The sequence below is a fragment of the Anolis carolinensis genome, chromosome 3 (genome assembly GCF_035594765.1).
Source record: "Anolis carolinensis isolate JA03-04 chromosome 3, rAnoCar3.1.pri, whole genome shotgun sequence".
In the NCBI taxonomy this organism is placed as follows: domain Eukaryota; kingdom Metazoa; phylum Chordata; class Lepidosauria; order Squamata; family Dactyloidae; genus Anolis; species Anolis carolinensis.
This window is the reverse complement of record NC_085843.1, coordinates 65325293-65351899: the sequence shown is the minus strand read 5'-3', so window position 1 is coordinate 65351899 and position 26607 is coordinate 65325293. Positions and strand designations below refer to the sequence as shown.

General features: G+C 38.7%; 1 protein-coding gene across 1 annotated transcript in view; it reads left to right on the top strand.

The window, feature by feature from the left end:
* The window catches only part of samsn1 (SAM domain, SH3 domain and nuclear localization signals 1), a 134964-nt gene that overhangs the window by 1569 nt on the left and 106788 nt on the right, over nt 1-26607 (top strand). The window contains exons 2-4 of the mRNA XM_016995499.2: nt 9195-9332; nt 22597-22637; nt 24761-24798. Coding sequence (XP_016850988.2) covers nt 9195-9332; nt 22597-22637; nt 24761-24798 — 217 coding nt within the window. The remainder of the gene's footprint in view (nt 1-9194; nt 9333-22596; nt 22638-24760; nt 24799-26607) is intronic.

Below are 26607 nucleotides of genomic sequence, written 5' to 3'. Positions count from 1 at the left end.
GGACAGAGGCAAACAAGTGAGAGAAAAATTAAAATAAAAAAATGTAAAATTATACATGCTTTTGCAATTCAAGTCTTCCATCACACTATATGACATTGCAAACCACAGTAGTTTGCACATCATTTGGGAACATGTGCTGCTTTGTTGATATCGTCAAAATAATACTGCTCAAACTGGGAATTCCAGGACTCAAAGCATCTTACAATTTGAAAAGATAAAAGTCAACATTAAAACAGGATTAAATTGTTGTCAATATTACAATGATTTAAAATTACACTTAAAAAGACAAAACACCGTTAAAAGAAAAGCAATTAATGCAGATCAGTCTAAAAAACAATACAGTACTCTAAATCTATTGTTCAAAAACTTTCCATTTTAAAATTTTATTCTATTGGGCAGTACATATATACATTGGCCAAACAATGCTGGTGGCCCGGAATGAGGAAAGACGCCAGGGGGTACGTCACGCAGTGTGAATTATGTGCAGAGGGCAAAACACCACCTGGGAAGCCCCAGGGGTTTTGCTGAGCAGAATAAAATCACATTTAAAAAATAGTAGAAAAGAAAATATGACATTAAGTATAGCAGTGCCAGGACCCAGAGAAACCTTCTGTAAACAAATGTGTTTTCAGGATGCATTTAATGCTCTCCACATTGTTTGCCTCCTAAACCATTTGTGAAAGGATAGTCCAGAGGACCCATTACTGTTGAGGCCTGAACTCATGAGAAATACATGGCCACAACCCAGCAAGAACTCAGCGGAAGGTTGATTGGGTATCTCAAAGGGATGGTGGTATGCTAGGTGTGCTTGTCCTATCTCATTGGGGTTTTAAATGTCAATAAGATAAGGCTATAATATGTTGAACAGCTCTTGAGATGAAATGACAGAAAAGATGATAATGCTAAGTAAAGTTAAAGAAGAAGACCACAACACAGATCAAAAGACTCAGGACCCATTCAGACAGGCCCATATCCTGAGACCTGTCTTGATTTTTACTAGAGGTGTCCAAGCTACTCCTCTGGTAGAAATGCATTAATTCAGAACAAACCAAGGTTTCTCTGGATTGTTCCAAATTATTTTGATATCCCATTAAATCTGGGCCTTCTTGAAAGGTCCAGGTCTAATGGGTTACTGGGCCTGTGGGGCCTCACAGGCAATCCTGGGACTATCCGGGGGTGAGTCCTCATTGCCATCTCATACATTTTGGGCTTCTTTACTCCTTTACTTTTGGGCTTACTTTACTTTTAGGGGAAATTGGGCGGCTTCGGGATGGTTGCATGCCATCCCGATTTTAATTCGGATGGCATGTAGCCATTCCCCCCTGCCCCAGGAAAGCCCAGTTTTTTTGGGTGGAGTGGGCAGATTTTAGTCCTATCTGGAAGCGCACTTAATGTGCTCTCAATGTGACATGGCTTTTAGTATGCTAGAATTTGTTCATACATTAGATGAGTAACTGACTTTAAAAGTCCATGATAACTCTAAATCAGTGGTTCCCAACCTGTGGTCTATGGACCACTAGTGGTTCCCAATAACTAAAAATTTGTTTGTACTTTAGATGAGTAACTGACTTTAAAAGTCCATGATAACTCTAAATCAGTGATTTCCAACCTGTGGTCTGTGGACCACTAGCGGTTCCCAATAACTAAAATGTGGTCCACGGCCTCAACATTACTACACCATTGCAATGAGAGTGACTGGTCTTGCAAAACCCTCTTATAGTCCTGAGGCAATGGGAATGGGAACACTAATCTGAAAAGAATGCATACTTGAAAAATACACGAAGGAAATGTGCACATGCTACTAATGAAATACTTTCTAATCATTAGGAGTAATCTATTCAGTCAATTATGCAAACAAACATTTACACATTAGAAAAATAAGCAATAATAATAACAATAATCAAAGACGAATTGATCTTCTCACAAAAGCATAGTGATGAAACTGGGTGAAGCCTGGAAATTGACATGGGAGATGTCAATAACGGATATGGACTTTACAGATGTGCATATCCCTTTCAGGAACACAATGCTGATTTTTTGGGTAGTTGATGTGCAGGATGTTGTTTAATCCTAGTGTTCTTAGACAGACAAGATTTCCATAGGATTGCTAAACAATATGCAATTACATATCCATGTGAAAAAATTGTTAAGTACAGTGAAGGTTTCACAGTACACCTGATATAAAAATATTATATCAGGTGTGGCTTAAAAAGCTGGGTATGTTTAGCCTGCAGAAGAGAAGGCTGAGAGGAGACATGATAGCCATGTACAAACATGTGAGGAGAAATCATAGGGAGGAGGGAGCAAGCTTGTTTGCTGCTGCCCTGTAGACTAGGATGCGGAATAATGGCTTCAAACTACAGGAAAGGAGATTCCACCTGAACATTAGGAAGAACTTCCTCACTGTGAGAGCTGTATGGCAGTGGAACTCTCTCCTCCAGACAGTGATGGCTCCTTCTTAGTAGGCTTTTAAGCAGAGACTGGATGGCCATCTGTCGGGGGTACTTTGAATGAGATTTTCCTGCTTCTTGCAGGGGGTTGGACTGGATGGCCCGTGAGGTCTCTTCCAACTCTATGATTCTATGATTCAAGGAGAGAAATGAGGTACATCTCTACTGTAGAATTAACGCAGTTTGTTACCACTTTTGGTAGTTTGTAGTTTGGTGATGGAGGCACTCTTTTTGGCAGAGAAACTTACAATTCTGTAAAACTACAGTTCCTATAGCATTGAGCCATGGCAGTTAAAGTGGTGTCAAACTGCATTTACTCTATAGTAATACTGTACTATACTCCATGGCAATACTCCATGGCAATACTGTATTATTAACATTATAGCAAACTATGTTTATAGCTTGTCTAAACCTGAAGAGAGGGATGTTCTTTTTAAGTCCTACATAAAAGATACACAGTCTGTTTTCATTATCTGGGAACTGGAAAGAATTAACCCAAATAAGATTTCTTTCATTTCTCCATATGTTAGCTCTTAATTTTACTGGCAAATCCTAATATTAAATACAGTGTTGCAGCTTAATCGTCTTAGTGACTTTCTGAGACATTGAGCCAATTCTGCATTTTATCAGTACTGTATTTGGTCCAGCAAATCTGGAGGGGGGTAATAACAACTTCCAAAAATAGTCTTTCACTTCATAATAATTTCAAATTAAAGCAACAATTTTACTAAAATGTAAGTGATTCCTGGTAAAATGGACTGCTTGGTAATTGTGTATTGAATATTATAGGAAAAATTATTTTTGGTTAGCATTAAGCCAAGGGTTCCCAAACTTTTTAAATAGATGGATCACGGTCCCTCAGCCTTGGGGGAGGCGAGCAGACTATAGTTTTTTTAAAAAATAAATGAATTCCTATGCAGACTGCACATATCTTATTTGTAGTGTCAAAAACATGAAAAAACAATACAATATTAAAAATTAAGAACGATTTTACCAGTATTTCAATGGGAAGAGTGGGTCTGCTTTTGGCTTATGAGATAGTCAAGTTAATTAGGATTGTTGTTTCTGAGTGCTTTCAAGTCATTTCAGACTGCAAGGTAAACTGCCAATAAATAAAGTAGATATACTCCCAATAGAGTTTTTAAATAATAAAAAGGAACAGATATTTGGTAAAGTGATAACAAATTTTAAACAAAATGGAATGAAATTGATAAAAGACCTCTTAAACCCAGATGGGACAATTAAGGATTGGGAAATGATAAAAGACATTTGTGGGCAAAGTAACTGGCTTCTTTGGAGTGGACTGAAACAAAGGATTATGAATTGGAAGAAAAGGGAAGGTCCAGAAACAGATTTTGACCAAATTTTAAAATGGAAATTAGAAAAGGAAAAAGGCCTGATGGGTTTTATTTATAAGATATTAACTGAAAAACAATATAAATTGAAACAAACATTGACCGAGATATGGAAAGAGGACATGAATATTAACGACTCTGACATCGAATACTGGATTAATTCAATTTAAAAATCAAGCAGATAAGGATAAGAGAAACCCAAAGGAAAATACTGACTAAATGGTATAGAACCCCAATCCAATTAGCTTATATAACTAAATCAACCACAAAATTGTGTTGACACGGATGTGGGAAAACTGGATCTTATATTCATATGTGGTGGGAATGTGATAAAGTACAAAAATTTTATAACAAGGTAAAGAAGGAAATTGAAGATTTAACAGGACATAAATTGATTTTGAAAAATAAAGAATTCTTCATCCAGAAATTAGATAAGAACAAAATTACTAAGGACTGGGGGGAAATTATAAAATACATGTTAGTTGCCGCTCAAGCAACAGTTGCCTTGGGTTGGAAAGAGCAAACAAAGTGGGAAGTTAAAAAATGGTATGAATACCTAGCTGATTTTATGCTTCAGGATTATATCTGTGAAAGGAGAACTAAATATATATCAGGCCGAATCAAAAAGAATTGGGAGCTGAAATGGGGAAGATTGATCGATAAAGTCAAAGGACAAAGAAAATATAAAGAATTGAATCATTCTCTACTTACGATTGATCAATTAAAATAATATCTGAATGGAAGAAAGTACTGTTCCCAGAGGGAGGAAGAGGGGGGAGGGGCAAAAAACTACTGGACATAAATGGGAGATAAAAGTGGAACTAACAAGTGTAATGTTATCGAGAATATGTGATTGGATGTGTATGTTGATGGATTTTGTTGTTGTTTCGCTGGTATCTACAATAAAAAACATATTTTTTTAAAAAAAAAGTCATTTCAGACTTAGGGCGACCTAAGTCTGAAGTTTAGAGACCAGATAAATGACTTTGGAGGGCTGCAATTGGTCTGCGGGGCTTAGTTTTGGGATCCCTGCATTAGGAGTATCTATCTATCTATCTATCTATCTATCTATCTATCTATCTATCTATCATCTATCTATCTATCATCTATCGTCATGGGAGTGTTCAAAATATCATCCAATATCTGCAGGTTTAAATGAGACTGTCTACTTCAGTATCTCAGACTTATGTCAGTCTGTTCTGCTCCATGTGGAAGCTGGACCAGGCCCTAAGTTAGATGCCAGAATTGAATTCCTATCCTGAAATCAAGAGACCAGATACAAGAACATAGAGCTAAAGGGACATTTTTGATCTATTTATTTATTTGTTAGAACTTGTGGGGGAAAAAACCCTGTAAACCGGGTTAACCTGTCAGAGAAAAGAACTTGTAAGTGATAACCATTTTGTTGTCAGACATCTGGTGGGAAATGTCTTTCGGCCAGATGTCACTGCTGTTGACCACCCCCAAGGAAAATTCTTGTATAGCACCATAGATCCTGAGGGCCATCTCAATTTTTTTTTTGCTGCATACCTCAGCCAATCTTAAGCAGAACGTCATCTTGAGGGTGTTCCCTCCCAAACCTCAGAGTTTTTGAAGAACGAGACACCCTCATTCCAGCTTCAATGGGACCCACCATTCAAGCCATATATCCGAGAGAGATTTTTAAGGGAATCAACCTTTCTCCCACAAAAGTAGGTGCCATGGTTCCTACCAGGATTCTGAAACTTTTATCTGCTACCAAAAGGGACAAGTGTCTGCCTAGTCCCTTTTACCCATCAAACTGGCCATTATATCATTGAATACTTTTTTGAAATCCTCCAAGAACAACCAATTTCCTTCTCCTGATAAGTTTGTTTTGGTTTTTGGATTATTTTGGATTCTGGGATACCTGCATACACCATAATGAGATATCTTATTTATTTATTTATTTATTTATTTATTTATTTATTTACAGCATTTATATTCCACCCTTCTCACCCCGAAGGGGACTCAGGGCGGATCACATTACACACATCAGGCAAACATTCAATGCCTTTTTAACATAGGACAAAGACAAACAACAAACATAGCTCCGAGCGGGCCTCGAACTTATGACCTCCTGGTCAGTGATTCATTGCTCTCCCGTCTGCGCCACAGCCTCGGGCTATCTTGGAGATTGGAACCAAATGTAATCATGATATTTATTAATTTCCATATACACCTAACACCGTACAATGCTTGCTCTTCCCTTCTGCTATGGAGCCAATTACACAAAGCACATCTACTTCCAGCTGGATTCTGTGGTGAAAGGGGAGAGTAAGTGATTTCCCATGTTGCCTTTGAAACAATGGCAGGAAACCAGGCAGTGGATGCTTCCGCCCTTGGGATGGGGTCAGCGGTGACTCGGGTGATGCAAGATATGGGTTGACGTGTTCTCCACTTCTTCTCTTCCTCCTCCTCCCTTCTTCCCTCCCTCCCTCATGCCCGCGATGCCCTGCATTCACTCACAGGAGTCATGGCCAGGCAGCCCCACATCCAGACCTCAGCAAGCAAGCAGGAAGGAACCACTGCTCCTCCCTCCTTTCTATTTGGAGAGTGTGGTGGCCGGTGGGGCATATGTGTGTGGTGGGGTGCTTGACTGCACAGAGGTATTCAGCTGCAGACAGGCCATGTGAGGTGCATGCATGCTTTCCAGGCCTGCTTGCATGCCCCATGCCATATACATACTCTCCCTGGAGATCTGGTACTCAGCTGCAGGCAGGCAGTGAGAGGTGCATGCACATTTTCTAGGCCTGCCTGCACCCCGCCACACACATACTCGAGTATTTGTGTGGTGGGGTGCAGGCAGGCCTAGAAAATGTGTGTGCACCTCTCAGTGCCTTCCTGCAGCTGAGTACCAGCACAGTCACACACTCACATACACACGCCAGGAAAGGAGGGAGAGGAGGCGATTTCTTCCACTCTGATGCTGAGATCAAGATGTGGGGCTGCCCGGCTGCGACTCCCGTGAGCGAATGTGGACCATTGTGGGCTCAAGGGAGGGAGAGAGGGAGGAGAAAGTCCAGAAATGCGCATGGAATTTCGACTCCACATGAAAGCAGATTTTCATGTCAAGCTGAGTTTTGTGTGGAGAGGGAGCTTCCTGTTTCATGCTTCCGAATAAATGGAAGACACAAAAGAAATATAAGAAACAGTAAGAACGAATTTCAAACACAAGTCTAATAACTGGTGAACAGGTTTATCTAAAGACTCTTTACTATTGTTCTCTCTAAAGCAGTTACTGTTTTGTTTTGGTCTACAGTTTCCTGACATTTTCCATGCTCACTCATGGGTTTTGAGTACTTTAAAAGTAACACTCCATATTTTGGTTTTCTCTTATCTTCCCTTTAGCTCCCAGGTATTTAAAACAGCAAGAAGGGCAGGCAAAATTCATCATGTTCACTTGTTCAGGGATAACAGTCGGGAAGTTCCTCTTTAGATACCAAATGAAAATATTGATTTTAGTTAACATAGCCATGTATTGCTCTGTAAAACGTACATATTTGTCCACATTCATAACTTACATTATGGATATATACATTTCTATCTTTCTGAAGAACCCATATCCCAAAAATACAGGTTATTTTGGCATTTCATTCATATAACATAAAATGAAAGACTATCCATCTCTCAAATAGGTAACATCTCATAATAAATAACATTTGTAAGGGACAAGCCTTCTGGCATTCAAATAAGGGACATCACTTATAATACAAAACATCTGGCAACTCTACCTCACTTCACCTTCTGCTGTGTCTGAAGGAGAGAATAAAACCAGTAATTTTCCTGTTCTTCCTGCCTCTTCTTTATGATATGCTATATGAAATTTATTGGGATCCCAGGGATCATTGTTAATAAAGTTGTGTGAAGTGTTTTCTTTTGCTATTGGCTTTTGTAACCCTTTCGAGCTTATAAAGTTTTCTTTGATTTAATGGGATAGACATTTTAATGCCTGAAATAATGCTGAGGAATATTTGTAGTCTTATCAAATTTTCATTTAGCAATTACCATTGTTGTTTGCCACCTAAAGAATATTTTGCATACAGTGTAGATTGGCTCCACCTTAGACATTTGAAACTTTGCTTTCAAAAGCAAGATTGAAGTTTGCATGGTCATGTAGTAGAACCGTAAAGGACGGTGTCACTGGAGATAAGACCAAACAAAAAGAAATGCTGTATGTGTCATTCATCCCATCCTTTCTATGCCAGTCTCAATCGATCCCCTTCAAGAATTTATGTTTGCTAGTATGGCTCATCCTAGAAGGTTAGAAATAGAAAGCTCACTTGATGAACCAAGGATTATTTCATTGCCGTAAGTCAAAACTGTGTCAGTAGCAGGGGGAGAGAGAAATAATGCTGGTTGAGAGACACCACTACAAACTGACTAAATATAGGATACTTTTCAAATTAAATAATGAAGTTACAAATATTAAAACATGGATAGAAAATGTAAAATAATGAAGACACAGATTGACAGTGGTTTACCATAGTATACCTTCCCAGTCAAAATGGTATTTGACTTTAATGTCCCAGACCTGCTTCAAAAGCCCCTTTGCAGGTTTTGAACTACCCAAATTATCTTACCCTGGATTCTTCAAATCAGTTCTGATACATATCATATTTGGTTCATATGCACATGCCACCTTCTCAGCAACCTAGAAATTGTTCGATCTTTGGTATAAAAAAAATAACCTGGTATCTAACTAATCTGAGCTGCCTGATAACTGTTTCCAGGATCTCAGGTGCTCTCTTTCCTATGACCTGCTACCTGATTGTTTTAACAGGATATTCTTGGGATTGAACTTGAGACCTTAACACACACAATGCACTCTACTATTGAACTATGGTTCTTCCCCCTGATGTACACAGGTATAATTTCATTATGAAGGAATTCTTTAAAGAAATGCAAAAATGTTCATATCCAATATAGATTTATAAAATATTTCTGTACATGGCCAAATGTCTTAAGAAAAATAGAAAATGCAACTACTGCAAAGGGAATAATACCTTCTACATAACAACCTTCTTTCTTTGACATCAAAGTTCATGAAAGATGTCTTGTTGTGAGTGCAATATACTAACTAGATGAATGGAATATACCAGCAAAAATGCTGTGAATGGCCCTGCAGAAACCTGACTGTGACCCAAAATGGGAATGTAAGTCTCCTAGAAAGATGCCAGGGTTTCAAAAACATTATTTTACAATGAATTGTAACATTTCCCTAGAAATGTCATAGAAGACCTTTGATGGAATAACTGCTTGGGGTGCTATTTCTTCAACCAGATTTTTTTTTAAAAAAACTGAGTAATTTCCTCCATCAAATAATATGACAGAGTCCTGTGTGATTAACAGAAATGTTCTTGAATTTCAGGAGGGCTCTATGGACAGCTTATATGAACCAGTTAAAGAAAATCAAGACCCACATGAAAGGATTTGCCTGACCAGCAGGGCTAACACCCCAGTAAGTGTCTCTGCGAAATTTGGACCACCAGAAAGATCTCAGTCTTTGGTAAGTGCTACTAAATTATTGGTGTCATTTCGTATATCAAGTGCATTTTATTTATATGCTTGGGTTATAGTTTTAACTGGATTATAGATAAAACAAATCCATTTGTTTCAAACTTTTTGGCCATCCCAATATCTTTTGGACTTAAATTCGCAGAAGGTTCATCCAGCATGGTGAATGACAGAGAACTGTGATAGTTATTCTACAGGTCTAAAGGTTTCCCTTTCCTGCTTTTAACTCTGAAAACAGAAATAGGAGCATTTTTATACATGGCAAGACATTCCATTGTCCCTTAAGAAATTAATCAGTTCCAGCAAGGTGTGTCCCTACATAAAATGTCCTTGCTGAAGAGTCAACAGATGCTGCAATAACTTGTTTCTGTGTGAAACCCATTTTCTATTTAACTATTGCACATAGAGCCCTTTCACACTACACAATCATCACACTGCAGGCTTGTTTACATGAAGAAAAAAATCTGGACTCACCTTGAATCCAGTGCTGACTGACTACATTATGTGCAGGACTTCCAGTGAGTATCCTAGGTTTTCTGCCATTAACCCAACTTTGCCCTACTTTGGTCAAAGTCTTAGAGTACTTTGGAGTTTTCAGAAAACTCAGGAGTATTCAGGGCCTTACAGCTACCTGAAGAGTTGGATTTGGTTAATTTCAGCCCAGACCACTGCCCAGATAGACACTGCTGCCACCTCCCTTTCCATGCTTTGACCAGCACAGGGAAAGGGCTCATCACCATGTCACCCCTATTGCTGCTCCTCACTGGCCATAAAGCTCCCTGTGAGTACCTGGCCTTCATGATTACATCTTCTAATGTCAGAAAGTGTTTCGGCATGACAAGCATGAAGGAGGGAGTTGCTTTATCATCTCCTTGCTGATTGCATGAGTGCTCCATTCTGGCATCAGCAGATGTTGATAGGTGATGGTCAGGCATTTGCAGGAAGTTCTTTGACTGGAGGAGAAAAGCAATGGCAATATGAGGACAAAGGGATGGGTTGTACTGTCTGGATACTGGTCCTGCAGTCAGCAGGTACATGTTGGATTAGGGGTATCATTGAGGCAGAAATATCCTGCAATAACCTGCCTGGTGTAAACATGCCCTTTGATTACACTTTAATTGCAATGATTACATCCTATGAAATGATGAGACTGGCAGTTTATGAATTGACTAGCTGTGTCCTGCCACACATTGCTGTGGCGAAGTGTAGTGGTATGGGAAATAAAGTATTGAGGAAGTGGTGATAGTTAGTATATGTTATTTCCTAAAGCTTGTGAATATGCAATATTTCTGGTTGTTCCTTTTTTGTCTGTTTTGTCTGTTTGTCTGCAATTAGCCAGAATGATTAGCATGTAATGGCCTTTCAGCTTCAAAGCCTGGCTGATTTCTGCCTGGGGGAATCCTTTGGTGGGAGGTATTAGCTGGCTCTGATTTTTTTCCTCTCTTGTAGCTTCAAAGCCTGACTGATTCCTGCCTGGGGTAATATTTTGTTGGGATGTGTTATCTGGCCCTGATTGTTTCCTGTCTTAAAGCTTCCAAGCCTGGCTGATTCCTGCCTGGGGGAATCCTTTGCTGGGAGGCGATTGTTTCCTGTCTGCAATTCACATGTTTTCAAAGTATTGTTCTTTATTTACTGTTATGGTATTAGAGTTTTTTAATGCTTGGAGCCAGGTTTAGCAGGTTTTGTGGGAGCCAATGGGAGTTATGTGGGAGGGTGCTGAGTGGAGCTGGAGCAGCCAGGGTGAGGGAGGAGGAGAGCACTCAGTGCCCTGGCCTGGCCTCGCTGCGGAAAAGTCCCTCCATGTGAGTTCTCAGTGGCCAGGCCCAGCTCCCAGCACAGAGCAGCAGCACCACCTCCCCCTGTTGTCTTCCTCCTCCCTCCTCTGTCTCCTCCTCCTCCATACTCTTGTTCTGGCCCGGGTGCTGAAGGACTTGCCTGGCCTGGCTGAGTATTCCTCCATCAACCAGGCCTAGTAGCAATGCCGTCTCCCCGTCATTGTTCTCCTCCCTCCTCCACCTCCTCCTCCTCTGTTCCGGGCCTGGGCACTGGAGGACTTGCCTGTCCTGGCCGAGTATGCCTCCATCAACCAGGCCCTGCTGGAGATGCCCACGGGCATGGAGAAGGAAGACGAGTCGGTAGGTGAGGGAATATCAAACCCCTCCCTGCACCATCGCCACCTCTGCGCAGGCACAATATGGCCACCATCCCCCCCCCCAGTCTTTGTTGTTTTTCCTTTTTTTCTGCGCACTGGAGGAGGATGGAGATTTTTTGTTTGATGGTCACTCCTTGGATAGTGATTAGTTTGGTGGTCAAATTTGGTGTGATTTGGCCCAATGGTTTTGTTGTTAACTCGGTCCTACAAACGAACAGTACATTTTTATATATATAGATAATAATTAGAATTTTCAGCAAGAGAATTATACTACCTCACCAAACTGCAAACAACAGGTTTCCATAGGAAGTCGCCATGCCAGTTAAACTGGAATCATAATGTTATAACTAACAAGGAATTCTTAGAGTAGTGATTTGGACATCATGTCCTAACTTTAGGGCACCCTGTGGACACAAATAGATGTATATAATTTAATCTGGAATTGCATGATTCCACTTCTGCTCTAATATCTTCTTCAAGTTAATGTAAAACAAAAATAATCCCCAAATATATGTCATTTGCAATCACAGATCAGTTGTGCTTTTTAATCATTTTTTCTAAGCTTTGATAAGAGCATTAGAGATTTTTCTACTTTTTGATTCAGGTGTTTTCTGATAATGGATAGGATTATTAAAATTGCTAGAATATTGATTTGTGCAATAGTATATGCAGCTCTGTAAATCACTTTCAACAAATCGTAATGTCAGGATTGGATGTACTGGTGAAATTTCTACTCTTGCATCTTCTGAATGGGATAATGGATAATGAATATGAATGCTGCCCCATTATGTTGCTGTTAAGCATCCCAACATGAGATTCTGGCTGTGGTTATAAACATATTTACTAAGGAATAAGCTCTATTGAACACAATACAGTATGTTTCTGTGTAATCTATGAGGCTACACTATTGATTTGCTGCTCCTGTTGAAAATGGAGCAATTTCAGTTTATTCTTTTCAGTTCTAGGAATTGTCTGTGAAATACATGTCATACAATTAGACTGTACCAAGTAGGGATGTGCACGTTTTCATTTTTATAAATAGGCTGTGGCTAGTTTGGCCCTTTCAGCCAGCTGTAATGGTATAGATTCTGCCACTATTTTTTCCAGCCACAACAGACCATGTGGCTGCTGAAAATTACTGCTTTCTGTTTCTTTCAGCTACATGTGGAGTGTGGAGAGGTAGCCACTCACCCGCATGGGATTTTCCTATGAGTCCTGCCTGTTGAGCCAATCAGAACAGAAGAAAGTTATGACATGTCTTCTAGACAAGCTGGGCTTCCATTTTTCTGTTGCAAGCAGGCTTCTGAGAGAGACAGATCTCAGTGCCACTCACAATTCTGCATGGCTTGGCTTGCTTTTTGATTCAAGTAGCAAATGTGGGGTAGAGTATATATCGTACTATTTCTAAAGCTGCCATAAAATGAGGAATATATATATATATATATATATATATATATATATATATATATATATATATATAATGGCCAATGCTCCTTCAGGTGGTGTGGCTCCCACTGAAATAAATAATGAAAAAGGATGCCTCCCTTAACTCAGCTTCATTGAAAGGGTGTTGAGGGCAAATGATCCCTGAAAGGGTGGATTCTTACATCAGCTTCCACTCACGTGATAATGAGGAACCTGGGACAGTACGGGCTGCAACATGAAACCCAGGCTAAGGAAAGAAGGGAGAATGGAGGGAGAAATAGCTAAGTCTCCCTTAAAACCTGAATCCAGTTGGCTTGAGGCTTGAAACAGCTTAGGAAAGAAGGATGAGTGAAGGAAAAACTACTGGGTCTTCCTTTTTAAAGCCTGAACCCAGCCGGCTTACTGATGCTTATGCTTCCCTCCATGGATGAAGTGGAAGCCTGGAAGGTGTGGGGCACAGGGCAGGCACCACCAGTGGCACATGTGAAGAGGTCCAAGGCGAAAGGGGAGCCTTGTATGTTCCACATTGCCTCAAATGGGCTGGATTTTCTCAGATCATTTTCCCCTGACTGAATTCGGAACGCTCCTGAAAAATGGATCTGGGGATTCACCAAAATCAGGTTACCAAAAACAGAACAGGGTTTAACCGAATTGCACACCCCTAGTACCCAGGCAGTGGAATTGTTTCTTGTGATCCACCTCCATCAAGGTCTACATCTTGAGTCTATCTTAACTTGGAAAATAACACCTACAAAGGCAATGATAAAATAGTTAAGGAAAAAGGAAAGGAGTGAATGATTTCATATGTAGCATAGCAATCCAGAATATGCATCCCAAGTAACATCAAAAGCCTGGACAGGTGGGTTGAGATGATTAACGCAGTATAGATGTGCTTCCCCATCAGTTTTAAACACAAAGGCATTCTGTTCCTAAAGGTGTCAGCTCTGTGTGCAAAATGTTTGCTAGATTGAGCCAATAATCTCAAGAACATAACTAGAGAAACATGAACAAAGATGCAAGCATCAGGAGGAGGGGAACTCAGTAACAAATTCCATAATTTAGTCCCATTCATGTTTGCCATTGAAGACTTTTCTATCTAATTTTGATAAAACCTCAACTACAAGCCATCTGTGCAATGTTTAGCAGCAATATTGTTTTAAAGAAAAAGAGGATACAAGATCTTAGTTGAAGATAGTATGAATCAACAGATGTTATTTTCAAACACAGGGTGGTATTACTATGAACCTATTTCAGTTATCTCTTGGAAATCAGGTCACCATGTTAATGTATGTTGCTAAAATTAAAATCGTAGCATAAGAGACAGCCAAATAGTCACAAAGGGCAGCCAGATAAGACAAACTGCTTAGGGTAGATTTAGTTTTGCTGCAGTTTTCTGAATGACTTTTTATCAAGCACTGTTTACCATGGAAAAACAACTGTAGAACACCAACTTTAAACCAGGGAAGGATTCAAAAAGGGCAAGGCACCAGGGTCATATATATCCCAGCTTAATAAACATCAGTTATATTACATTCAGATTGGTATTTTGCTTCTTATCCTTTCTCCTTTCTTACTTTGTGTGTGTGCTATATCTTTATAGATCATCCAGATTGGTGGTTTATGACACACTGCTGCACAATTTAATGTAATTTGTTGACACTTCTTGTTTATCTATTAATTTTTTTCATTTTTTAAAAAACTTAAAAAGCCATTATTGGATGTCTTGCTTGTAGTATAAATTGAGAAGTAGGTGTGCCTAAAGCCCTCACATCTCTACCTATTTTGCTCTTACTGCCTCATCAGATTAGGGTTTTTGGCCTCTTTTTCCTCTTCTGGACAGGGCCTGCCGAGCACCATCAGACAACGCTGGCTTGGCCCAACCCCCATTCCTCCCAAAGTGGAGGGGAAGTGTCACAACATGCTTCCTCTGCGAAGGCGGAGAGGTATGTGTGTTTTGGGTGGCTCCAATGGAGCTACCCGCATTTTTTGCCCTTTCCTCCATCTGATGGAGACAGGGCGCCAATGCACCTTGTCCCATCCCCACCATGTGATGGAGGAAAGAGGGAGGGGATGCAAGTTGCCTTGACGTGAAACAGCAGGCCCCTGGGGCCATGTAAAGAAATCCTTAGATGTGTTTGCAAGTGTGTTGCCATCTTTACATTTTCCTTTGTCCCCTATGTATCACAGCAATTTTAATTCTTTTAAAAATCATTGTACCGCATTAGAACTATTTCTATACACTTTGTATTATTATTTTTACCCATTCCAGAACTTCAGAAGCACTGCTATAAACATCTATACAAGATGAAAAAAAGTGAATAATTTAAATCTTTTATCAATAGTTCATAAAAAATGGTAAATAGTCAATAATAGTAATGATAATAATTGTTACATCATAAAAAATTGTACTGTGACAACTAAACAGGAAACAGTGCAGAATAATAGATTGTAGGGAAATTTGGCGTAGAATTAAGGAATGAACTAACAGTGCAACTGTTTGAATTTTGCAAGGCCAATAGTTCATTCACCACAAACATAGTCCTCAAGCAACCAAAGAAGTGACTGTATACATGAATATCACCAGATGGCCAATATAGAAATTGAATAGACTACACAATTGGGCAGAAGATGGAGAAGCTCTTTTTTTTTTTTGGTAAAAATAAGACCAGAAACAGATTCTGGAACAGAACTGCTAAAATAAAAAGAAAGAAATTTAAAAACCCTAAACTAACCATGAAAAATATATTTGGAATCTTAAACCTAATTTATCAGGATAAACTCTGGATTAAAGATATTATCATAGAAGAATGCAAAATCTTGAGGATCTCTTGTTCTTGTTTTTCATTGTCATCTTCCGTTTCCTGCATTGATGATTATCATAACCCTCCTTGTCCCTGCTCACAGGTCACTGAACAGTAACCTGAGTGCAAATAGACAGTTGTCAGTTGTAAAGGGTCATTTTTTAAAAAAACTTCTGTGACCCACTCTTCCTTCTTCCTGGTCTGATTGACCAGGAAGGCTGTCGCACCTCAGAATAGTTCACCTTGCTATAGACACTGAGTCAGACACAGAAGAAAATCTTTTGAAATTTTATTGAGCAAAAGCAAATATATATGAGACAAGAACATATGACCTACTGACAGACCCCACATGAACATGGAAAGCGCCTTAAATGTATACTTAAATGTATAATTATGTATATTTTAATGGATATTCTTAATTTTATTGTAATTTTTAATCTTGATGGATTTTTAAATTTGATGACAACTGTTTTTAATGTGTATGTTTATATTGTAAGCCGCCCTGAGTCCCCTGATGGGTGAGAAGGGCGGGGTAGAAGTGATGTAATAAATAAATAAATAAATAAATCAAAGCAGGCCGTTGAAAGGTTTTTCAAAGTTGCAATAAAAGAGTCAATAGGAATCCAATTAGTTCATAAGCCATAAAAATCCATTAGTCCATAAGCCATAGCAATCCAATAATCCATAGGTCAAAACAGTAGACAATAGATCCCAAAGAACAAAGTCCCAAAGCTTACAAAGATCCAGAAAACTTCTCTTAGGCATGAAGCATGAACATCCACACAGGAGAAGCAAGAATTTGCTTTGATGAAGATCTGCAAACACACACTTTTAAAAGCACCCCATAAAAGCATTTCTCTTCCCTGAAGAGGCCTTTCTCTTTCCTGCCAGCCTCACACTCCTACGGAGCTGAACTCCTTTCCATAACAACCGGTCCGCCCTAGATAATTCAAGGTCTTCGTTATCTTGCACCTGAATTGGGATTTGAGACATCTCTTGCTCGTTAATTCCCATGGGAATGTCATCCTGGCTGTCATCTATGGCTTCTGGGGTCAACAGTTAATTCTGCTCAAACTGCAATTCTCGAGCCTCTGAATCAGCCTGTATTCCCATGCCATCTTCCTGCAGCCCATCTTCTGACTCAACTGGCTCTTGTATCTGAAACCCAGAATCCTCTTCTTCATCCTCACTCTGGCTATATTGTGGCTGAGTCACAACAAAGGCAGGCAGCGAAAGGGCCACCCAGTGAAGAGGAAGCCCTGTCTCTTCACCAGCCTTGAGCCGTTCCCATGGGATGTCCAAGCCAGATTGAGGAAAGAAAAAAAAATACTAGGAATCATATTGTGAATCTACATTAGATAATGGAACTTTCCCTAGAAGCCAAGCTAACTAAACTGGGATTATCATAGTTTATATATATCATGAGAAAAAAAATTAAGTAAGGTAGAAGCAAGGCATCAGGAAAAGATGTCTGCGTTTCAGATGGAGAGACTCAGTCGAGGAAGCCAAGTCTCTGACTCTGCAAGTCAGCAGCAGGACTATTGATGATATAGTGACTTGGAGCTCTTTCATTCATTGGGTTGCAACCTGATGGCAGTAAAAAAAACAACATTGATTAATACCATACAAAAACCTACAAAATCTAAAGTGTTTCTTGTTTAGTTGTGAAGTGTCTAACTTTTGCTATCAAAACTCAACAGACATAAATCTTTGTGTTCAAAGAATCTCTTGAGTGTACAGCCATGTTGCCATACATCTGGCATCCAACTTTTAATTAAAGATAGGTGCTTTGGCTTAAAAAGTGCAGAGAAAAGTGTGATAAAACAAAGGGCAAGAACTTCTAATAATATACATAATAAGAATAAAACATATTGGCATGAAAGTAAAAAGTAAAAAAGCAACATTAATTTAATATAAATATTATTCTCATTCACTAGTGGAGATATAACATTGTTGTATAACAGGAAAACAAAATAATAAAATGTTATAAGTCTTTTAACAGAAAACATTTAAAAATAAGGTTTGACTGCTATGTTTATTCCATATTACTCCATAGTCAGAGAGACAATTAAGACAATTAAGTTTTGGAGTAGGGCTTGATAATTTTCCAGTGCAGGTGTTGTCTTAATTTCAGAAAACTTTCATTAGCCCATCTGTAAAGTGGGCCCCGGTGGTGAAGTGAGCTGCTGAACTTGTAGACCGAAAGGTCCCAGATTCAAATCCCGGGAGCAGAGTGAGCACCTGCTGTTGCTCCAGCTTCTGCCAAACTAGCAGTTTGAAAACATGCCAATGTGAGTAGATCAATAGGTACCGCTCCAGTGGGAAGGTAACGGCGCTCTATGCAGTCATGCTGGCCACATGACCTTGGAGGTGTCTATGGACAACGCCGGCTCTTTGGCTTAGAAATGGAGATGAGCACCAACCCCCAGAGTCAGACATGACTGGACTTAACGTCAGGGGAAACCTTTACCTTACTAAAGTGGTGACATGTTATTCAGTGGCTGTCTTCCAATCTTATGTCCTATATTTCATCCTGAAAGCAGGCTCTGTCCTCTGTGTTCAGCATAATGGTAGAGATCCATCATGTGTTTGCTAATCAAAGTTTTCTGAGCCACAGTGTTTCCTCATTGGATATGGTCAGCCTTTAGGCCATAATATTTGTTTTCATGAGTCTGGGTCATAGAGGGTAACGTTTCCTTCATCTCCTTCTGGTAGATTGTCCATTAGAATTGGTTGATTATAAAGTAAACAGGAGATTGGACTAAAGAGGTCTCTAGTGTTGATCTTCATTGATTCACACACACACACACACACACACATATGAATCAATCTAGTACCTCACTATTAGAGCTGGCCCTAGGTATTTTTCAAGTGTAGGCGAACAGAATTTTGGGGCCCCCCCCAAAAAAAAACAATCACTGAAAAATAAAAGCGTTGGATAAGCGAAAATGTTGGATAACAAGGAGGGATTAAGGAAAAGCCTATTAAACATCAAATTACATTAAGATTTTACAAATTAAGCACCAAAACATCATGTTTTAGAACAAATCAACAGAAAAAGCAGTCTCGACTGCGCCTCCGTGTGTTTGGCGCCCAAAGCAACCGCTTAATTTGCCTCATTGTTGGACCGGCTCTGCTCACTATATATATATATATATATATATATATATATATATATATATATATATAATTAGTCCTAAGAACTAGCACATGTGAGAGCACACAATTTATGCCAATGTCCCCTCCTCACACCTGCTTCAGCCCACCACATGATTTCCCAATTGTTAAGATGAGGTGACTTTTACCCCATTTGTCTAGGAAAGTGTTAGCAATTTCCAGAACAAGGTAGAGAGGGTTCTTAAAAATCAGATCCTTAGGACTTCATCCCATAAGGGGTGGGGATGGGGAGCATCACATTACCATTGTGTTATGTCCTGTTGTGTTAGAATGCAAATCATATCATTTCTCAGGACTTATCACACATTGTTTTTTGCCTTTTCAGATTTATCACATGAGTGAGTGCAGTTTCCACTCACTTTATGGTTTAACTTTACAAACAGATTTATCAAGGATACACCATGCCATTAATGGGAAAGGGAAGACTTTACAATAGGAAGGAGAAATAATTTTAGGGGTTGTTATGTACTCTTGAATAAAAAAAAAACCACCAGTATTTCAAAAAGTACATTATACTTCATAACAAATCAAGAAATATGAGAAATTGTAATTCTTTTACATGTAATATTATAGTACATATTGTTCAATGTTTTTTTTAAAAAAAGGATTGCTAACTCTAGTTTGCTAAAAAAAAAGGAAGGGGGCGGGGGAAAGGCAAGGAAAGAACAACTTTGAAAGGTTAGACTCAAGCAAAAGCAAAGTACTGATCTCCTGAAGTAGTGCAATTTCTAATTAATACATGTAATAAAAAATACCCTGCAAGGATCGGGTGGCTAGATTCTGGGAAGTTACTGGGACATCACTACTTTGTAAGACACCGTCCATAGGAACACCCATTCCCCCATGTCACCAAATTGATTCAATGTCGGGAAATCTGACAGATCCCATCCCACGTGTTTTTCACCGTTTTCTTCTGTTTCATATTCCTAGCTCAGAAGATGATTTCTCTCTGCCTCCTCCCTAATGAAGCATCATGGGAAAAAGGGGGAAGTTTCGCTGCATTGTGTGATGGGCTTTGTTATACTTCATCTCCTTAATGTTTAAAAGTTTTTAGAAACCAAGGGGAAGGAGGACTGTGTGAGATAACGTCCTTAGTCTCTTTCTGGTGGACCGCATAGAAAGTGAATAGGAAGTGTCTTCTAGTATCCTAAAATGCATTTCATGGGATTAAAATGACCTGAAGGGTCTTACACGGCAAAATGCCTCCATATTCCTAGGAAGGCATTTGGGAGCTTTTTTATTTTATTTTAGGGGGTGTAATGGGGAAATTCATCCTCCCAAGATCTCTTGAGGATTAATGGTGCTCATAAACATCCACAGTTCCCATTGCTGCCTTACCATCTTACTGCTTTCCCCATCTTCTCAGTTGACCAGTGTGAAAACTAGACAGAATTCATGTATCTTTAATGCTTATGCAAAACAAGAAATTTCAGCAGTCACGCCATGTTACCTGACTGGAAGGCAATTAATTCCTCTTGAATTACAGTCCTTTACATAACCATCAAATGTATAGGAGTGCTCACAAGTTTTCAGTCTGGCAGTCCTAACAGATTCCTATCATTTGAGGGCACTTTCACACTCCACAATTGTAGCGCTGTATTCCACTTTGACTGTCATTATGGCATCCTGTGGAATCTAAGGATTTGTAATCTGGTGAGGTACTAGATCTGTAAAATCCTAAATAGTAAATTCCAGGGTTCCATAGGATGTTGTCATGGAAATTATAGTAGAATCATAGTATTATAATTATGTAAGGCAAAGGGATCCTGAGTTAGCTGACTTTTTCTGCTGATACTAGCAGTTTGAATAGATATCCCCGGTACACCCCCACCCCCAAGAGAGACCATCTGTGATCATGTAGGCACACTCTCCATCAATAACAAAAGTATGTCAAATCAAAATGTTTCATTATTTTAGCACAGAGTTGTGATTGAACTTTGTGTAGCACACACTTCCCTGACAGTTTTTATTTTTAACTGGAGCAAATGAGGGAGGCAAGTGAGGGTTTATCCTTATCAGAGAGGAGCCCCCGGTGGCACAGTTAATTAAACCCTTGTGCCAGCAGGACTGCTGACTTGAAGGTTGGGTTGCTGACCTGAAGGTTGCCAGTTCAAATCCAACCCAGGGAGAGTGTGAATGAGCTCCCTCTATGAGAGAAGACGCCCAGAAGGATGGTAAAAACATCAAGACATCCGGGTGTCCCTCGGGCAATGTCCTTGCAGACGGCCAATTCTTTCACACCAGAAGTGACTTGCAGTTTCTCAAGTTGCTCCTTATCAGACAAGTGAACAAGTTTATCTGGAAAATGGCATCATAGCTTTCCAGTTTTTCAACAAAAGGAAAGGAAATTTGCCAGAATGACACACACACATTATAGACATGTGCAGTAGTAAACAAAGCAATTTATCACTTCAGCTCTCATTCGTTGTTATCACACACTTCATGCCTGTGAAAAGAGATTTTTCTTTAAAGTGCTGTTCTTTCTCTTTTTTCAAAAAGACAAATGTATCACTAATTTAAAAATTTCTTCAGTTTTCTTTAAGGCATGCTAAATTAATTAAACTGCCTGCCTTCAACCAGTTTTAATGAGATACCTATATATCATTCTGAATCTCTGTATTTTTGTTTAAAGGAATGTTTAGTATGAGTTTAAAATTACATTAGTTAACTAAAAATAACGGCTCTCTGCTGTGTCACACTTTAGCTGCAGAATCAATATGGTTATTTATAAAATAGTCTCTAGAAATGGAAAACAAGATTAGTGGTGACGTCTCAGCAATGCAGCCTGTGGAAAAATGCTGCTTGGGCCAGAGCAAAATGTGTAATCTCCTCTCTGCTATTTCCAGTCTGAGAGTTATTCGACCTGCAACTTATATGCAGCCCTAAGCTTATTAGTCAAGCCTACTCGTACTCGTTTTGGATGTTCTCAGTAGCCATCTAAACACTGTCACCTCATGCTTTTCAAGGTGTCCACAGGGGGCCTATCTACCTGGATAAAATAAATTGTATTCATCTTATAGTTGACTTGATCCAGACATGTGACCCCTTTAACAGTGAAAACACTTCAGCACGCTTTAATGCAATGTGCCAAAACTCCCTTCTTGCTCCACGGTTACAAGGAAGATCCAGTTTGTTACTGTGTTTTGCTAAATGCATACAATCTAGATTGGGGTGGCTTTGGAGGAAGAGGATAGGACAAATTTTTAGGTAACAAATGTTACTTTTTTTGTACAGGTCCATTGCTACTTGCTAGGATATATGCTTTCTGACATTAAAGATCTCTTTACTTTTGCACTGAGAAGTGGTGGAGTGGGAGGGAGGCAATAGCAAACAACTTCTTCCAACGTGAATTGTCATTGCTTTCCTCTCTATTTTTTTTGCTAGAAAGCAATGAAGAGGGGAAAGGGAGATACCTCAGTATTCCCTTCTGATCAGGTCCACCTCTGCCATGGCCTTCCTGGCAAGACAACATCCTGACAGCTCTACTTGTGGTTTGCTCAGAATTAGGTGTCCAGTCTGGCAAGCTTCAGATTTCAGAGCTGCCAGCAGTGGGGCATTTTTGAATGGAGTGCAAGGGCAAGTGACATCTATGCCCCATTCAAAAAGGAACTTGCACAGTTATAAATAAATAGAAAGATCCTGATCTTTTTTTTTCAAGAAAAAGTGAAAGTAACCTGTTTTCCTCTTTTCCTTCCCCAAAGGAATTTTCTGATATTGAAAATACATTAATGAAGAAAAGAAAGTAAGTGGAAATCTTTAAGCTTTCATGTGTGTACTATTCCTAGTTTTGATTCTTTAAACAGGCTTTTGCCAGAAGTTGGGCATCTTTTATCTGGAATTCTAAAATACCCAGAAATCCAAAATTGTCTACATGGGTGGCTGAGGTAGTAATGAGACCTTTGCTTTCCAACAGTTCAATGTACACAAACTTTGTTTCATGCACCAAATTATTTGATATATTGTATAAGCTTACCTTCAAGGTTGGCATGTAAGGTTTGTACATATGAAAGATAAATGATTTTTGAGTTTAGACTTGAGTCCCATCTCTGAAATATCTCATTATGTATATATGCATTCCAAAATCTCTCCTCCCCTTCCCTCCCCCCACAAATATCAAAATCCCAAACACTTATGGCCTAAAATATTTTGGATAAAGGATACTCAACCTGTGTTATCTGTGTACTGTACTTGTGTCATGAATGGGAGGCTGCAAATATAGTCAAATCTGACCATTAATCTGTGCTTGGTTTAACCATATGTCCATCTTTCTGAAAGATTCAAACAGTAACCTATTTCAGAACATGTTTGTACCATTGACCTCATAATCTTCTGGTAAGTTTTCCACCCCCTCTTTATCCCAATACAAATTAGTTTGCAAAATGATTGGGATTAACTCAGCCACAGTGCATTTATCTTTCCCATGACAGCAGTTTAGTTGGACTAAGATGCATGTGAGTCAACTGGTGTTTTATGTCGATTATCAGTAATGTTTCTTTTCTTTTTTTAAGAGAAGAATTAAATCATAAGAGTGTGATAAGTATTTTTAGGTGTCACTTTTATCTTTTTCCATTCAAGTCTGAAATGTGATCCAGTGGATGATCAAAAGCAGGTCATGACCTAATTGTAATCATAGTTTCAACTAGAATAAAGCAATTGAATCAATTATATTTATATATGTGTTGCCTTATCATTCAACAATTCAGTGGGGCAACTCCAGTTGGGGTTAACCAACGGAATTCATGTCACCCTCTGCTTATTGTTTATTTACTTACTGTAGTTTTCTGGTCCATTTTCCTTCCATAAGACACCCAAAGTGTCTCACACCCTCGATTAATATAATATAACTAAAAATATTCCAAAATGCTATCATTAAGAAAGCATTAAATACAAATCCATTAAAACATTTGTTTAAAACAGTTAAAAGCACTTTAAAACATACCTATTGCACTACCCCAACCAGTTAACAACTGAAGGCCTGTTTAAATAAGAAAGTTTTGGCCTGCGGATCAACTCTCCCTTGGTAAAGAGTTTCATAGCCTGAGAGCAGCTACTGAGAAGACTGTCTCCCAGGCCTTCCCCAGCTGTACCTATGAAAGTGATAGGACCAAGACAAAGATCCCCAACAGAATTCTAACAAAGGAAGCAAACGGGACATCTAATCAATAGCACTGACATTGTGGACACTGGAGAAAAGCCCATGTATACTATAGGAATGCTGCAACAAAGCATTAGATTGTTGATGCAGAAACACAGAACTGAAATAGAACTATTGCTGTCATAGAATCCTAAAACGAGCATCCCGTTTCACTATGGCTGATACCATTTTGTGCTGGTAGGAAAAATACTCTCAAAGAAGTGAGAGAGATCTTGATGGATACAAAAAGGTCATTCTCACCTCATATAGTGAAGTGGTTTTTCAGCAATCAAAAACCTTTGGATTTGTACATTTAATAATTGACTTCGATGACCATGCACTCATCACATAACATGAATAATGTAAGTCAATTATTTGTGAATGATGTAGAACCTAAATGAGCCCCCTTCCCTCTGCGCACAACTATTTGGTAAATGCTTAGCAATAAATAATAGATGGGAAGAAAATTAGACTCTCGCTGAAAATAATTCACTCATCCAAAGTAAGGTCGGCTTTATAACAATGAGCTTTGGTGTTCCAAAGCAAATTTTGCTATTTTTTTTTTTTTTTTGGTAAGGGAGGGCTTGTTTTCTCACAAAATTCTGTGATGGTAAGAGAGTGTACAAGTGTCCTTTAAAAATAACATTTGAAAATCCCTGTTCAGTCTTTGGAAGAGCAAGGAACAAATTATTATTAATGGATTATACTCTGCATTCCTTTATCTTTCCTAGGTCCATCCAGAAGTCAATGTCAGAAAGTGAAGCATTTGGTTAGTAATTTAAATTATGTTTCATTTTGGCTATTGTAAGGTTTCTTATCATGCAAATATAAATATAATAGATCATGAGTTCTTCTAGGGGAAAAAAAGCAAAACCAATAATTATGGAAACATCCCGTATTTCAAAGAAGTAATATTTTTATACCTATTAGAATAAATTAGAAATTTTCTTTGTTGGTTTATCCATTTATAAGATGTTTACTTTCTTTTGTTAAGATAGCCATTTTCTCTGGTTTGTCCAAGCCACAAACTGAATATAAACAGTTTTCTGTTATGAAATTTCTGGAACTTTTGATGAAAGTTCATTGTTTAAGCATTCTGTAGTGGTAGTCAAAATATCCTAATCTGAATAGTTCATTTTTTTTAATAAAAAATTATTTCCATCTATGCCAAATTGTATAACTGATTTATGCATACTTTTAAAGATATCTTTTTGGCTGAATATGAAAATAAACAAAAACATACCAATCTATCATAAAGAGCTTATCGACCTCTCAGTGGATTTTGCAATTCAGCAGCATTTGCATTCATTTATATGTCTCACTCAGATGGCAATGGTAGTGAATAACAGCATTTACATTAGTGATGTCTTCCAAAGGTAAAATTAGGATATTTTTTTTGCAAAAAATCTATACATTTCATAACATCACATTGGTTTAAAAAGATTTTTTTTAATTGCTATAACCTCTCAAAACAAATTTCTGGATTTCCCCCCCTAAAAAACAAGCATTTAATACAATGCAAAAAAAACAAAAAACCCAAACAAACCTAAATCAAACATGACCATTGTTTACAAGAAAATTGCAAAAACTAGAATTTTGACTCAATGATAGAGATGAAGTCATATTTCTACAAGTGTGGTTGTATTTCCATTAGAGAGTTTGGTGTTTACGTGTGTATACTTAACACAAAATAATGGATAATTCATCTCACAGAATTCCCTCGGGATGTATTCCAAAATACATTGCCAGCTACAGTCAGTTTTGGTGTAGTGTGCTGGGCAGGCAGGCTCCAAAATCATATGAATTTCTAATTATGTAAAGGACAGATTCCTGCAAACTGTTTCACTGGGTATCACCTGCATGAGAAAAGGAGGTCCATTCTTTTTCAATACATTATTTTCACATATTGGTGGTGGTGTACAGGCATGGTGTAGAGCAGTGGTTCTCAACCTGTGGGTCCCCAGGTGTTTTGGCCTACAACTCCCAGAAATCCCAGCCAGTTTACTAGCTATTAGGATTTCTGGGATTTGAAGGCCAAAACATCTGGGGAACCACAGGTTGAGAACCATTGGTGTAGAGCCACGTTAGACCCCTTGGAATGCACAAACACCCCATAGTAAAAATGTATTTACAAAAGAAACCTGAGAATTGGATTGTGCCAATTGATCAAAACATTTTTCTACTCCGGAAGCTTTCTCGAGGAAATTACCCATTCAAATTGATTGATATGTATTCTCAATGCTAATTGGATATGAATGCCGAAAACTGAATTTCTATGCTTCACGTTTATATAGAAAAAATGTGAATGGCACATTTGGGCAGATTCCCAAGAAGCAGGAAAATGATTTGTACCTCAGAAGGCACTGTCAGTCTGAAGGTAATTGCAAAATGCATTTCAGCTGATTTTGCATTTTCCACAAAACATTTTAAAGGGCACCGAGGAAAACAGTGAAATAATTTGTCAAGGCCTCTGGTGGGGAGGGTTGACTCTTCCCCAAGGGAGAAATAGGCTCTTTAAATAAAAAGGAAAGTTGAAGTAAGGAATTGCAGTGCTTGTATTAAATGCTCCCTGTAGCTT